Source organism: Ciconia boyciana, chromosome 24 (genome assembly GCF_034638445.1).
Source record: "Ciconia boyciana chromosome 24, ASM3463844v1, whole genome shotgun sequence".
In the NCBI taxonomy this organism is placed as follows: domain Eukaryota; kingdom Metazoa; phylum Chordata; class Aves; order Ciconiiformes; family Ciconiidae; genus Ciconia; species Ciconia boyciana.
Genome location: NC_132957.1, coordinates 2,233,268 through 2,247,780, shown reverse-complemented (window position 1 = coordinate 2,247,780; position 14,513 = coordinate 2,233,268). Strand labels below are relative to the sequence as shown.

The 14,513-nt window shown below is 46.7% G+C and overlaps 2 protein-coding genes across 8 annotated transcripts in view; one reads left to right on the top strand and one right to left on the bottom strand.

Annotated features, from left to right (window-relative positions):
* The window catches only part of MLLT1 (MLLT1 super elongation complex subunit), a 32,419-nt gene extending 25,270 nt beyond the window's left edge, over positions 1–7,149 (bottom strand). For all 6 annotated transcript variants that reach the window (XM_072845212.1, XM_072845214.1, XM_072845210.1 and 3 more), the window contains exons 1-3: positions 7,043–7,149; positions 3,775–3,955; positions 942–1,024 (exon numbers count right to left, since the gene is read on the bottom strand). In XM_072845212.1, coding sequence (XP_072701313.1) covers positions 942–1,024; positions 3,775–3,955; positions 7,043–7,054 — 276 coding nt within the window. In that variant the 5' untranslated portion in view covers positions 7,055–7,149. The remainder of the gene's footprint in view (positions 1–941; positions 1,025–3,774; positions 3,956–7,042) is intronic.
* A 686-nt stretch (positions 7,150–7,835) lies between these two features.
* LOC140643602 (uncharacterized) lies at positions 7,836–14,513 on the top strand. Of its 2 annotated transcripts, XR_012039602.1 has the most exons (4): positions 9,205–9,282; positions 13,414–13,575; positions 13,698–13,889; positions 14,368–14,513. XR_012039602.1 is itself a non-coding variant. In XM_072845638.1 (2 exons), the coding sequence occupies exon 1, from the start codon at positions 8,023–8,025 to the stop codon at positions 9,277–9,279; it is 1,257 nt and encodes a 418-aa protein (XP_072701739.1). In that variant the 5' UTR covers positions 7,836–8,022; the 3' UTR covers positions 9,280–9,282; positions 10,217–10,272. The 2 variants fall into 2 exon arrangements, 1 of the variants encoding a protein (XP_072701739.1); XM_072845638.1 differs by lacking the exons at positions 13,414–13,575; positions 13,698–13,889; positions 14,368–14,513 and adding an exon at positions 10,217–10,272 and having other exon boundaries at positions 7,836–9,282.

Genomic DNA, 14,513 nt, shown 5'->3' with positions numbered 1-14,513 from the left:
GTGTTATACGTGGTCTGCTGTCAACAAACCCTGGGGTAATGGCTGGTGCTTGGAGGGCTGAGGGGGGTAGGGGTGAGAGCATACATTATAGCGATGTGGCTTAATGGTCAAATTTTAGTTTATCTAGGTTCCCTCTTAGGGATAATAAGCAGAACATTTTTTTTTTTAAAGTAGTAATCAAAACCAAAAAGATTCAGTATTCATGTTTAACAAAACAATTAAACTGAAACTGAGTTAATATGACCGCAAGCGCCCAAATCCCTACTTTCATAACCTTCTTCAAGTCATGTAGCATGTGACCTCTGTGGTAAGACTTAAAGCAAGCAATAAATCCCAAATTTTAACTTTAATATACTTGTTGGCAATGCATCTTAAGATTTAAAATATTTAGTGTTTTCTTTTTGGAAGAATACTGAATCAGAACAACAATATTTTTAACATAGCTGTAAACAGTTGTCCTATATATGTAAATCTTCATCTTGGGCCTATACAAATTTTACACCTGTACAGTTAGTTTAATAAGATTGCAAATAAAAAATGGATTTTTTTAATACATTCCCAGTCAACACAGTATTTACAAATGTTTATAAAATCAGTGGTTTATGTATATTTACTTCCCTATTTGCACAAAATATTTTAAACTGCTTTAATATTATCCATGCTAGAGAAGTGGATACAATCGTTACGAGTGGTACAATCTCTGTTCAGAATCTCTAGGACCATCACGCTGTCCTGATATTACCTTTCTATACACTTCCATTTCTGCCAAAAGCTTTCTTTTGAAGTCTGGCAGGAGCTTCCAACTCCCAGTTAAATTCTATTTATTAGACTAATAAAAAACACACACATAAAACAGTCACATAATTTAGAGTCTTTCTGTCAGGCAGTTTCAGGCTCTGGCACAGCTCAAAACAATTAGAAGACCAGAAATCAGATTCTACCTTATTTTTGAAGTATACTTCAATGGGCATAATGAAGCCTGCGTAGCCAGACTCCTCCACTTTGTAAGGGGGCTCCTTGCACACTGAAAAGAGAACAGAAAAATATTAACTTTGAATATAATGCAACTTAATCTGAGCCAAAAAGGATTTGCAAGATGAGAAATGGGCCTCTGACAACTCAGGACACATTTAAAACACTGACCTTTCTGAAGAAACAAAATAAGATGGTGGTCATGGGCTTCGTTAAGAACATGAAAATCTGTTCTTAGCTCCTCCCATGGAAAGGAAACATAAAACACTCCATGCCAGAGTCTCCGTGAGATTCTTCCCCCCCTTTTGCAGTGAGATACAATTACATTTCCGTGCTGTTCCACGCAACGCAAACTGTGAGTTAAAGCTGTCTTGCAAAAAAAGGCGAAGACCCAAAAGGTGGGAATTTGAACAGTACGGAAAGGTAAAACTTACTTTGATGCCGATATTTATTAATCAAAACACTATACCATGCGAGCAGATTTTTTTTTCCTTGAGACACTCTCCTGCAATGCTCAATCTTCCTAATTACGTAACAGCCATACTACAAGCTGCGTCATTCAAACCTCGTAACAAACCTGAAGGGCAGGTAAGCGCTACTATTTATTGCACACACAAGGAAACGGAGAAAGGTTAAACAGTTTGCCGCTAAGGTTACAGTGCTGCCTACTGCAGAAACATCGACTACAAAAGTTAATCACTTCTTAGAAATTAATCTACATGCTTCCTGCCTCAGTTCCCCCATCCTGCTGCCTGGTGTATCTTCATGCTACTGAATCCTTCCTATCGTCTACCACGGCATTTCAGTATAGTGATAGCCAACTCGAAGGATTCTAGGATCATTTATTTGGCCATGACATAGCTATACACAACAGCTGCCAGAAGAAACATGAGACCAACACACAGATATTCTCCCTCTCAGGAACCGGATGCACTCGTACATAATTTATGCACTACAATATATGTAAATAAAGTCAATTAAGTAATTAGAGGAATTCAGTGCAAATCTTTTTACTTTCTCTAAAGAATTCCAAGTAATTAATATGATTAGGAAACAGTACCTCAAACCTAAAAAGCACACAAATTATTTTTCTTTAATGTAGATATATTATCCCCAGCTCTAAGCACTTCTACCATCATTAAGGTGCTAGAAAGCAGTATTCAAAATTCAACTGTGAAAAAAGAGCATATCTAAAAAGAATAAAAATCTCTAGACTTGCTTTCACTTGAATTTCATATAAGAACCCTATCATTTAGGGGAAAAAACCCAAAACCAAAGAACAGTGCCAATATGGCAGCAGGAATCTTAAGACTATCTGCCAAGCAGCCTTTGTTCCTTTGACGTTCTATTCTAACAAATTAAAATTAATACACAAGCAATCCGCCAGCAGCACAAGCCTACCTTCCCCAGTAGATTTTGCTCCAAGGAAAAGTGAACCATCTGAAGAAACCCTTCAAACAAATCTAGAAATAGCATGCATCTGCCATACCATTTATGTACAACCCAGACACACTTTGGTCAAAAGCAAGCTGGCATTACGAGTGAGCTTAAGAAAGCATGCAAAACCTAGAGATCGGAAAAAAAACCCTGTCTCTTTAAAGGTAGATGATACGGCAACTGACTGAGCAAAGACCATGTACTATCCCAGCACAGTTATTTGTAATGAAGTAATTACACCAGATGACAAGAATTGCAGCACAGCAGATTGTAACTTTTACTCTATAAATCAGCTTTCGGCTCAGTATTGCACTTGCTTATCATACATCCCTTTTACTGCATCAATTTGAAGGAGATATTATTAACATACAGACTAGATTCACATCCTTATGAGCTGAACACCTTTGAGTTACTTTCCACTGCGGACTCTCACAAATAACCAATGTAGTAGGTAGTCCTAAGACATCCTGCGTGACCAGGAGTCTTCCAAAGAAATATTTCAAAGAACGCACATTATGAAGTCATTTACAGCAATACTCTTAGGCAGCCAGCATTCCTTGTAACGCTACATAACAATAACATTGCAGATAAAGTTACACAATCTTAAGCAGATCTAAAACCCTGCACTGCTGCCGAAAAGGGCAATTCCTGCTCCTCCACCTCAACCATGCGTCCCTGCTGCCCCGTGCCAAGAATAAGGTTCATGTTGCTGCACGGTCAGAAAGAGCAATGAACAGATCCAGCAGAAAATAACACTACAATTTGTATACTCTCCTCAACCTTGCTGATTGCACAGTGCTTGCACACATACGTGCAGCTGGAACATATGGCCAGTGGCAAAAAGACCACCACCCCTTTAGCATCATTGATATCTGCTGGCTTAAATGCTACCTGAATGGCACATGAGACTAGAAACTGCAAGAATCCTGATGGCTACTTAATGACCAATGCAAAAGACTACATACTCCAGTATATATATGAGCCCAGTATTTGAGCATCTCTCCCCAATCACACACTTCCAGCTTGTGTTGGTGAATATTAAAAAAACAAATGCATCTTTCCCATTTTGTAACATGAATTATCTTCTGCTGTCGCTAAGCGTCTTGAGAATCTGCATGTACTAAGCTTAAATAAGAGGAGAAAGCATCTCACCTCCAGCCCTTTCATCAGAAGAAAGGTCCCATTCTCCCTGACCTTCCTCAAACAAAGATGGTAAAGGTTAAAGATGAAGTGCACACAATGCACATCTTGCTCCTCTTTAAGGAGATATTTTACAGAACAGTGACAGTCCAAGACAACCTTGACTTGCACAATGCTCTTTCATACAGAGAAGATCTAATAATGCATCTTCAAAAATACACTCACCTCGCTTGGGTTTTGGGAAGCTCTCATGTAGCCGAAAGACCACCCTTTCCACAAAATGCTGGATGTCACACTGCTCCGGGCCACGGACAAACACCATCCAGTCATGAGTAAACCCTTCGGTGGTGGGCTTTTTTCGCAGTTGGGCTCGGTGCCCCAGCTCCAATTTTACTTGAACCGTGCACTGTTTTAGGATAGAGGTAGACTATAAGCAAAATGAAACAGCTTACATGTTATGCATAATGCTGAGCCCCACAGACAGAAGACGCTAGATCACCGCAGGGGAGGAATACAACAGCCTCCACAGAGAGATTAGTCTAATTCTGAAAACTACAGTGTTGTCAACAGAAAAGATATCATAAAAATAGCTCCTAGCACCATTTCGTACCTATTTTCTTCCTAATATTAGCATTGCAGAGAAAACAGCTTTAGAAGAGGGACAGGTTTATCTGCCTCACTTATCAACTAAATTGTCAGCAAAGTCCTAATTGCAGAATCTTTATTTCTAGAAAGTGTCAGAGACAGAACTTGATGTTCACAGCTTACAGAATTCACAGCACTGGCAGAAAACTAATCTTAAAACAGGAAAAATTAGATCATGAATCGGTGGTTTATGATATTCTCTGGAATATGTAATCCATTAGAATACAGCTATGATGCTCCTTGTATTCTTTTAAAGATATTTTATTTTATTAACGCACTTTCAAAGACCAAGTCTAACATATAGCATGCCTGCACAATATTCAACACTAAAATGACCTAATTCTGATTTGCACTCCCAAATCCTACTCCAATCATAAAATAACAGAGGTGTATTCAGTCTCTCACTGAATAAAAAAAAATTCCATTAAATGTCTTAAAAAACAGATTAAATTAATTGTGAAGATCCACATATTATTGCAGACTTCACAGTCAAAAGAAAGCAAATGAATTAAACAGATGTAACAGAGGAAAGGCAAATGTGACTCAGACACAAGTTAAAGCAAGCAAATCTTAGGGCAAGATTTGTAGAGACAGGGAAGAACACCTAAGGTATCCAACTACTTACTAATTTTGTGCATATATGCTATACAAACTAGACCAACAGCACAGCGATCTCAAACTAAACCCAACAAAATTCAGCTTCAGCAAGTGGAAGCTTATAAAACAAGGAGCAGTTTTTAGTCCTTACCCCCTTCTTCACCTAAGACCTGAAAATAAATGTCTTGTTCTTTCTGGCAGTTCTCAATCACCATTGGGAGAGGCAACATTATTTGTCATTACCTATATTACAGGTGGACACAGACTCGAAGTGAGGGCATGATGTTAGACAATGAATATAGAAAGAAAGAGCTTCCTGAGCTCTAGACAAATGTTTAGGAAAAGTATTATCCTCATTTTCCCACTGAGGAACTGCAACAAGGAGTATGACCATGATTAATGCTCAAAAAATATTTTGCATATCCAACCTGACATTTTATGGGAATGTGATTTTCAGAGCATGGTTAATACTTTCTGAAAAAGCGTAAGTCACTCAATCTCAGTATTCTTTTCTTTGTAAAAAGATCACACAGGAGGTCTACAGAGTACCAGGCATCAAAGCTTGACCTCCCAAATTGCAGTCCAGTTCTAATTTCAACTATAAGCCTTAAGACACTCTTTCAGGCAATTATCTTTATAGTAAAATACCTTCATCTGCCATCCAACACACCAATTCTCAGGGACAAATTCATCTAATTAATTGCTTCACCTGTTTTACTACAACATTTCTTTAGGTTACCGTCCTCTGCAAGTTCTCTTGCCAGGCCATTTTTCCCCCGTTCTGCGCTTTAGGGCTTATCTATGCTGGCTCCATCTCGCTCCTGCGCTAAAAATGAAGGTACGCAGCCGTCCGTTCTTTCATGTTGTATTAAGGAATAAGAAAAAAGGCAAGGTGTGTTTCACTCAAAGCACAGCAATCTCTCCTACATGGAAGAGCATTATGTGGAGGCGGTCTGCCTAAATCACAGGCTCGCATAGGAGAGTGCTTGTAGGCCTGTTTTATCTGGGATACTTCCCACAGTGTTCACGGAAGCGTTCACATCAACCGATCCAGTCTGTTCGGCAGCTTCACGTTATCGATTCCATAATTACCCTTTAAATTGTGCTACTGTTGCCAGTTACTACCCCTCTCCAGAGAGGTGCAAATGACTGTCAGTCTACAGAATTTGCCTTTCTAGTTGAGACGGCTGAGAAATTTTAGCTGCGAAACAGATGGGACTATGTGAAAGAGAACAAAATTAAACATAAAAGAGAACTGTTTAACTGAGAGTGAAAGTTGTACTTGCTATACCCCTCACATATCGGTCCAATTAACAATCGCTACGAATTAAGCCAGAAGTTGAAACACATTTGAAAATAAAATCTCCCAACATAACAAACATCCAAAGTTGTTCCACTGAAAATGGAGGGTTTTTTTTTTCCCAAGCGTGTCTCTCAACAAAGGGAAATCAGGATCCTATTCAAACAATTTGTAATAATACAAAGGAGTCTGCTTTTCAACTTCTCAATAAACATTCTGAAGGCTCCTCTGGCTTTTTGTTTGATGTGCTAATTGCCTGAAAGCCATAACCAGTTTCCATTCGCCCTCCTCTGCCTGATTATTCAAAGGAGAAGCGGGGCTCACCTCCTGAACCTCAGGCTTGCAGGTAACCTGTTACCAGCTCGCATGCACTCGCACACAAAAGGCCTGAGCCAGCCTGCTCCAGATCACCTCAGGTAAACTTCCAGCATCCATCCCCGCCTGCCGCAGCACGGCAGCGGCCCGTCCGCTAACGGGCGGCTTCCCACCGCCTCCCCGCAGCGGTAATAACTCTCTCGGTGGCATTAACCCTTTGCTCCGCGGCTGAGGGGGGTAGCAACGCCGGCACCACCCCTCCCCGTAAAGAAGCCCGGGCAGGAATTTGCGGGAAATGCTGCTGCCACCCCCCGCCGCGGGCGAGGCTGCGGCGCGGCCGCCCATGAAGGGGCGAGGGTTGAGCAAAGCCACCCCCCCCCCCAAAAAAAAAAAGGGGGTGTGGGGAGGAGGTGTGCCTACTCGGAGGGGCGATGGCCCCCAACACCACCGGGGGGGATCAACCCCCCCTCCTCCCGGACGGGGGTGGGGGTCCGCCCGGTGCAGGGCCCCCCCACCCCCGTGTAGGGGGGTCCCGGCCCCTCCCCACGCGTGCCCCCCGCGCGGGGGGGAGGGGCGGCGCCGAGGGGCCCCACCCCCACGGCGGCGCGGCGGGGCGGGCGCCGCCGCTCCCCTCACCTGATTGTCCATGGCTGGGCGCAGCGCCGCGGGCCCCGCTCGCTCGCTCACTCCCGCCGCGGCGGTTTCGCTGGCCGGTCGGCGGGGGGGTGTCTCTTCCCCCTTTCTTCCCCTCTACGAGCGAAGCCGCTCTCCTTCCCCCCCACCCCCCTCCCCGCCGCCTCGGCCGCCGCCGCCGCCTCCTCGGTCGCGGCCCCTCACGGCCCCGCCGCCGCCGCTCGCCTCATTGTGTGTCACTCACAGGCAGCAGCCCCGCCACCCCCCCGGCGCCCGCCCCGCGGAACCGGAAACCGACGCCACCAGAGAGGCACCCGCCCGCCGCCAATAGCTGCGTCGCCTCACGCCTGGAGGCGGGGCTTCCGCCCGGGCTCCGCCGGCCTCCCCCGCCTCCGCCTGATGGGCAGCCGCTGCGCCCAATCGGTGGCGGGCGGGCTGCCGAGGGGGCGGGGATAGAGGCGGGGCCCGCGCTGGGTCAAGCGGGTGGTGGGAGGGAGCGGGCCCTCGCCGCCTCCCCTGCTCTCCCCCCCCCCTTCCCCCGCGGCGGGCGCGGCGCTGCGGCGCGCTCCTGCCCTGCGGCGTGGCCGGGCTCGGGCCCGCGCCCCGGCCCCGGCCCCCCAGGGCGGCGCAGCACGGCCGCCAGCCGGCACCGGGACGAAGCGCTTGGGCCTTGTTGTGCGTCCCGGCCGCGCCAACCCGCCCCTTTTCCCTCCCTCGGCCCGCGCTTCCCCGCCGCTGGCGGTAGCGAATCTCACCCGTTTATTAATTTCCTTCTACACAAATGAGCTGAGAACAAGGGAAACCACAGCTCCCAGTACAGCGGACACGGCAGTCCAGAATGGCTGGGCAGGGCTGAGCCTTGGCTGGGGAGGAAGCTGGCGGCACTGCTCCTCTCGGTTCTCCTTGTTCTCCCTCAGCCTCTCTGCTTCCTTCTCGTTTTCCCTCGGTCTCATTTTTCCTCTCACTGTCCTTCATTTTCCTCAATGCTCCCCTCCCCCTTCACCCTCTTTATCCGTCGTTTCTCCTCAGTTTCTCTCATTTTCTCCTGTTCTCCCTTGTTTCCCCTCACTCTCCTTCATTCTCCCTTGTTCTCCCTCATTTTTCCCTCGGTCTCCCTAATCTTTTCTCACTTTCAATTTCCCCTCAGTTTCAATCCCCCCCCGCTTTTCCCCTCAGTTTCTCCCCTTTTTCCCTCGGTCTCCTTCATTTCCCACTGTCAGTCTCCTACATTTTCTCTCAATTTCAATTTCCCCCTCGGTCTCCCTCATTCTTCCCTCAGTGTCTCTCCTTTTTCCCTCGGTCTCCCACATTTTCTCTCACTTTCAATTTCCCCCTCGTTCTCCCTCATTTTTCCCTCAGTTTCCCTCTGTTTTCCCACATTTTCTCTCAATTTCAATTTCCCCCTCGGTCTCCCTCATTTTTCCCGCAGTTTCTCTCCTTTTCCCCTCAGTCTCCCACATTTTCTCTCACTTTCAATTTCCCCCTCGTTCTCCCTCATTTTCCCCTCAGTTTCCCTCCTTTTTCCCACATTCTCCCTCATTTTCAATTTCCCCCTCGGTCTCCCTCATTCTTCCCTCAGTGTCTCTCCTTTTTCCCTCGGTCTCCCTCATTTTCTCTCACTTTCAATTTCCCCCTCGTTCTCCCTCATTTTCCCCTCAGTTTTTCTCCTTTTTCCCACATTCTCCCTCATTTTCTCTAACCTTCAATTCCCCCCTCTGTCTCCCTCATTTTCTCTCAATTTCAGTTCCCCCCTCGGTCTCCCTCAATTTTCCCCTCAGTTTCTCTCATTTCTCCTCTTTGTCCCTCACGTTCTCCTCATTCTCCCGCAGTTTCTCTCATGTTCCCGCGTTTCCCCTCTCCTCCCCCCCCGCTCTCCCCGAAGCCCCCTCCGCCCGCCGCCGCTCTCCGGCCCGGGCCCTGCGGCCGCCCGCCGCCTTCCTCGCCAGCGGCCGTGCCGTGATGGAGACCGCGGGGGAGAGGGGTGTTCGCGGCAGGGGAAACAATATCTCGTTTTCTGGTCTGTAGCGGGGGGTATTTGCAATGCAAATGGACCCAGGGATTCCTTCAGTGAAGCGGCGGTTATCAGCCGCAGGCTCAGCTGGGTGACGAGCCCGGAGGTCACTGTCCTGGCTGAGAAAGGAGCTGCTGGCTGCGGCGGAGGCATCATTAAAAGCCGCCCGCCCTGCAAACGCGGTTTTCTCAGCACCGCCGCTGACTCTGAGCGTGACATTTGCATCTGAAAAGTGGGTTTTGTTTACCTTTTCTTAGAGCTCTAAACGACAAGTTATTGCGCTCAGTTTTGTGAGCCTTAAATTAACGCGGCACTGCCGTTACAAGTGCAATTTGTGACTGTTTCTGAGCAAATTTTCTTTTAGATGCAAGGCAGAATTTTTTCTTCGTGTAACCTTCTTGTTTGAAATAGTTTGTTGATCTCTGTAAGGCAGCAGAAAAATGCGTGTTAGCCAATAACGTTGTGTGTGTTGCTAACTGATAGCCACAGGCAAGGATTAATCGGTTCCCAAATCGTTCTGAAGAGCCAGTTTACCTCATCAACCTGATAGAGGATATTAGTGAAGCAAAATGCTTAATCGCTTCAGTTAACAACAACAACAACAAAAAAGAGCCTGATTTGGATTCTTTTAAGTGCTCCAGTTGTAATTTTCCATGTTTCTGTCTGATGCAGTCCCAAGAGACATCTCCTTGGACAGTGTCTTTTCTTCTCCATTGAGACAGGGCCTCTTTCTCTGGGGGTTCTCATTGGTATCTTTAATTGTGGACATCATTCCCATGCACGTGACTCTTAGACCTAAGTCTTTTATTTTCTAACTCCCAATCCTAGCTTCATCACTTCATCTCCCAATCCTCCTCCCACTCACAGCTTCATCACAGTCCTTGGTGGTTACATGCGCCTAGGCCTGAATCCTTTCTGGAAATGTCTTCGTCCTTCCCAAGTTTGACACCGCTCTTGCTCTGTTGAATATCCTCCTTGTGCAAGAGATGTTCCACAGACACACAAGACCCTGAACTTTTCCCTTTCCTGAAAAATTGTCTGTTACTTCCTCTGAAGCATCATTAGAATTTGCTTTTTATTTTAATTCCCATCAATGATAATTTTTCTGTGCCTTTATTTTTGCCCAGCCTGGTGTTAAGGGTTTTTTTCATGCTCTCCCAATGCAGGACCCGGACTGCCCTCCCACTTCAGCATACCCGTATTTACTTCTGCTGGTTTGGACCCAAGTCTCTCCTCCAGCTTTCAGCTGCTCTGTGGCCTGGGCTGGGATGCGAGGAAGAACTTTGGCACTTCCAAGTCAGGGACAGGAAACCCAGAGTCAGGCGCCTTGGCTTCCACAGCATCTCAGGTGGGCAGTCCGATACATGGCCATTAAACCGCACTATACAGAAGAAGTTGGGGTGCCCCATTCAGAGTAAGCACAGCATTATATTGATGCCTGCTCCAAGCCAGCACACCAGGGCTCTGTGCTGGGACAAGTAGTGCGAGTGGATTAATTTAAAATGTGCTGGGGTAGCTCTTTACATTCAACTGCGAAAATGCTTAAGGAGAAAAATTCCTATAACTAGCCTTTGCTCCATGAGCAGTTCCCAGTTCTGAACGGTTTCCAGCTCAAGGACTGATCAAGCTTACCCCCGATTTTCTTTAAAAGCTCAAAAAAACCCAAAAAATCACAGCTAAGGGTAGAAAATTTGCCAGGCTCTATGGGAGCGCGTTGGGAGTTTCAGGTGCTGGGTAGTGCTGGGGAAGGTGGAGCCAGCAGCCATCCAGGCTCCTCCAAACTTCTAATTTTGCAGGGACATCTCAAGCTAACGAGCTGTCAGCTGAGTGCCTTCGCACCCAAGGCAGCTGTGGGCTGAGCTCCTTTTTCTTTATATCTATTCCAGCAACTTCTGGGTTTTGCAGTAAGCGTCTGCAAATCCAATTAGCGTCTTTCTTTGTGGTACTGTATGCTGGCAGAGATCTGCTGTGTTGCTGCCATCTACAGTAGGGCCAGTGCCAATGGATAAGAAACAGATCTTATTTGCATATTCAAATATGCAAATGAAACATGACAGCTCTCCCCTAATTTTCGTTTGGGCTTTTTATTTTTCTTTCCAGAGCCTTGCTTCAAAGATCCTTGTCTTGGACTGAAAGGTGTGTGTTTAATCTGGCTTGGCCCATGGTAGGGGACTATGCCAACGACTGGTTTTGTCCCCCGAGAGTTTGGGGATGGTGGAAAATAAAGTGGAAAAAAGACTTTGCACTGCACTTGTCCCTGCCTTGGCCAGGTAAACCCAGGGATGGGAAAGATTTCTGGGGTGTTTCCCCCAGCACAGGCTAATCTACAGTGCTGGGAAGGTACAACACATCCTTTCTCTTTCCTGTCTGTATGTACCACAGCTGCTTTACAGGCCAAACCTGGCTGGTCTTGGGGAGCATGACTGAAGGAGGCAACAACTGGGGTGTTCGGGAAGAGATGAGTCCTAGTGCTTTGGTGGGGAAAGCCATGCCAAGTGCAAGTTGGGGCAGCGCAGCCCACACTCAGATGTCCACAGACACCTCCTGGGAGAGGCCGGTAGGCGCTGAACTGCGACACAGCCCGCTCCAGGTTTTCTGAGGCTCTGTCTGGGGAGCAGGCAACAGCCATCAGAGCTGCTCCTCGAGGCACCTCTCCTTCCTCCCACACTACTCCTGTCCTCCTCCTCAGCTCCCCCTCTCTGCAGGAACACAACACTGACCCCCCTGAACACACACGGCCCCCCCAGACAATCCCAACCACCATGCAACCCAAGATGCCTAAATTGCTTCCTCGCCAGCCTCCAAGCAACATCTCTCATTTTGCAGCAAACATACTTTCCTGTAGGCTTAGCATCGCTCGCTGGGGTGGTTGGCTGTACATCCGCTGTAAGGCCCCATCGTCAATTTATATGTGTGTGTCTCTGTGTTTGTGGCTTGCCCTTCCTATCCCTGGAGAAACAAGTTTGTTTCACTGTTTGTTGTCATTCATTATTATTTTCTCATTACTAATTTAGTTGCACCTTCCCTTTTTCCACTCTGAACTGAAGACCACAACTTTTGCGGTCAGTCTGTGCTTTGAGGGGCTTGGACACCAGCCAGCCAACAAGCAAGGCTGTCTCCAGCCCTTAAAGAATCAGGCAGTGTAGAAAAATGATGATCTTGTAATAGTCCCATGGACTTCAAGATTAAGACACAAATCTTGCATTTGAGCAGGGTTTCTCTGAGAAAATACATGCCTCCACTTTGTGTCCATATGCAATGTGACTGAGTGGAAGGACACCGAAGTTCTCTCCCGGACATGTGTAAGTCACTTCACTGCCTTCTCTTACCAGCTGCAAAATTATTATAGTGATCTTCATCTACTTTCATGAAGCACATCCGATGAGCCAAATAGTCTGTGGCATTTCCAAGATTAACATACCTGCAGTCGAAACAAAGAACTGATGATATTTTAGGTAATCAGGGGCAGACATCTTTCTCCTGGTACTTACCAGGGCTTTGCCAACAACAGTCCTTACTTACAGCCTCAGAAAATATTCTGAACCTAAAGTCAAGAGAGGATTCAGTTTCTCTGGTGGCACCGAGGGGAGCTGGGTGTTGCGTTGGTTTGTGGATGGTTGTCTGCGGCCTTTGTTGTCTTTAGTTCATGGCACAGGCTCACTGCAGGGCTTGTCTGTGTTGGCTGCCAGGGAGAAAACAGAACAGGTAGTGACAGAGAGAGAAGCTGTGAGTGAGAAGGAGTTAGTTCTGCAGCAATGCTTGTGCTGGTGTAGCAGGGCTCCTGGTTTGCTAATCAGCATTGGGATCCCTGCAGGGAAGCGTGTTCGTTCAAATCAGCTGTTAATCCTAGCAATATTTATTCTTCTAAAAATGATTTTGTTTTGCCTGTTCTCTGCCTTTCCCTCCTTCCCCAATTCACACTCCATGCTACAATATTCACAGCACATATTTAACACCAGGGTAATATAGCGAAAGTCCAGATTGTTAATAGCCAAAAACTCTGACTGCCAAAAAGATACTCCTAGCAACTACTAGCTGCATCTGGGAAAAATTACAGACAGCTTGGAAATTCTTTAGTTCCCTTATTAATGAAGGACTTAGTAGAAAAAAAAAACCACACTGTAATACAGTTTAGCTTAACTAAGTTCTTTTGTGCCTGAGGAAAATCTAAATTATAGCGTACTATAGCTACTGAAAAATGCAAAAGGCTTTTAATGTACAATAACCCTCCAAACCAGAAGGAAGAGGGAAAATTTTCCTAGTAAGCGGGAACACAATGAGAATTTATTTTATTCTTTCTGTGTATTTAGCGCTGGTGAAAAGAGCCAGATGAATAGTCACAAATACGTCATGTCCCTTGCAGATGCAACATGGGCAGCACAAGCATCCTCAAACTGCCCCGCCAACGTGCTTCAATTCTGAATGAGAAGGACCAGCTCTCTGGGTGAGAAAGGAGTCTGTCTCTATTCAGTCCCTGACCCCTCTGCTCAAGGCTGTTAATGAAGGGGCCTCATTAACACCAAAGGTGAGGTTGGCATTATAATGTAGCTACTGGTCCACTGCAGGCTGAATTGACACCTATCAATTCATTTCGCCTGGCTATTGAGCAGCCGTTGGATGACGGTACCTTTCTCTTGTACTCTACAGACAGAGGTCAGGTTTGGCCAAGTGATGTAACGGTCTGTGTCGTGCCAAACGCGCCAGCCGGCTGGACCTGCCACGAAGAGCATTTCACAAGCTGGATTTGTCCAACACTGAATACGAGCTGCTGGCAGAAGTGCAGGCTGGAGAGGACGGGCCCAGGCACCTTATGTGCCCGTTGGAGCATACACAATCACGGTACAATAGGAGGGAGGGAGATTCACTGCCGAAATTTGTGTCTGCTTTGCACGGGGCTTCTTTTGGTTGGTGCCAAAGTCATTGAAAGGTGCTCATCTGCATGCTCAGAGAGAGGCCACCTTCTGACTGGTGACTGTCACCCTAGACGGGATAACCTTTAGGCCACTGAAAAATATCAGATGGGGGAAAAAATAGCTTGAAAAATAGGACATGACAGCAGGAGATCAGTAGGGGAGTCTGACCAGCACCAAAAAGCCTGTTCTGAATTGTTTTCTGGATTTAAGAGTCCAAAAAATGAGTAAGAATTACTATCGCAGACAAATACACTGTCTGAGATACAACCACTCCCATGGCATTCCCAGTGTTTGGAGTTTCCTAGGGCTCTAATGTAGCAGTCCGGTGGCTGCACACTCATGCTTGCCATGCTTCTGAGCATCCTGAGGTCTGGCTCACATTGTGTGGTGCCTTTTCTTCTTAGGGCTGGTGTTTCTGCTATTCCCAACCCCAGCAAGTCAGCTCGGTGGTTTTCAGGGCAACTGGACATTTCCAACAGCAGCAGATACCCAGCCCGGTGGTTTGATCCTCTCTACACTCAGAGCAGATTGTGAGACATCCCAGAGCTGG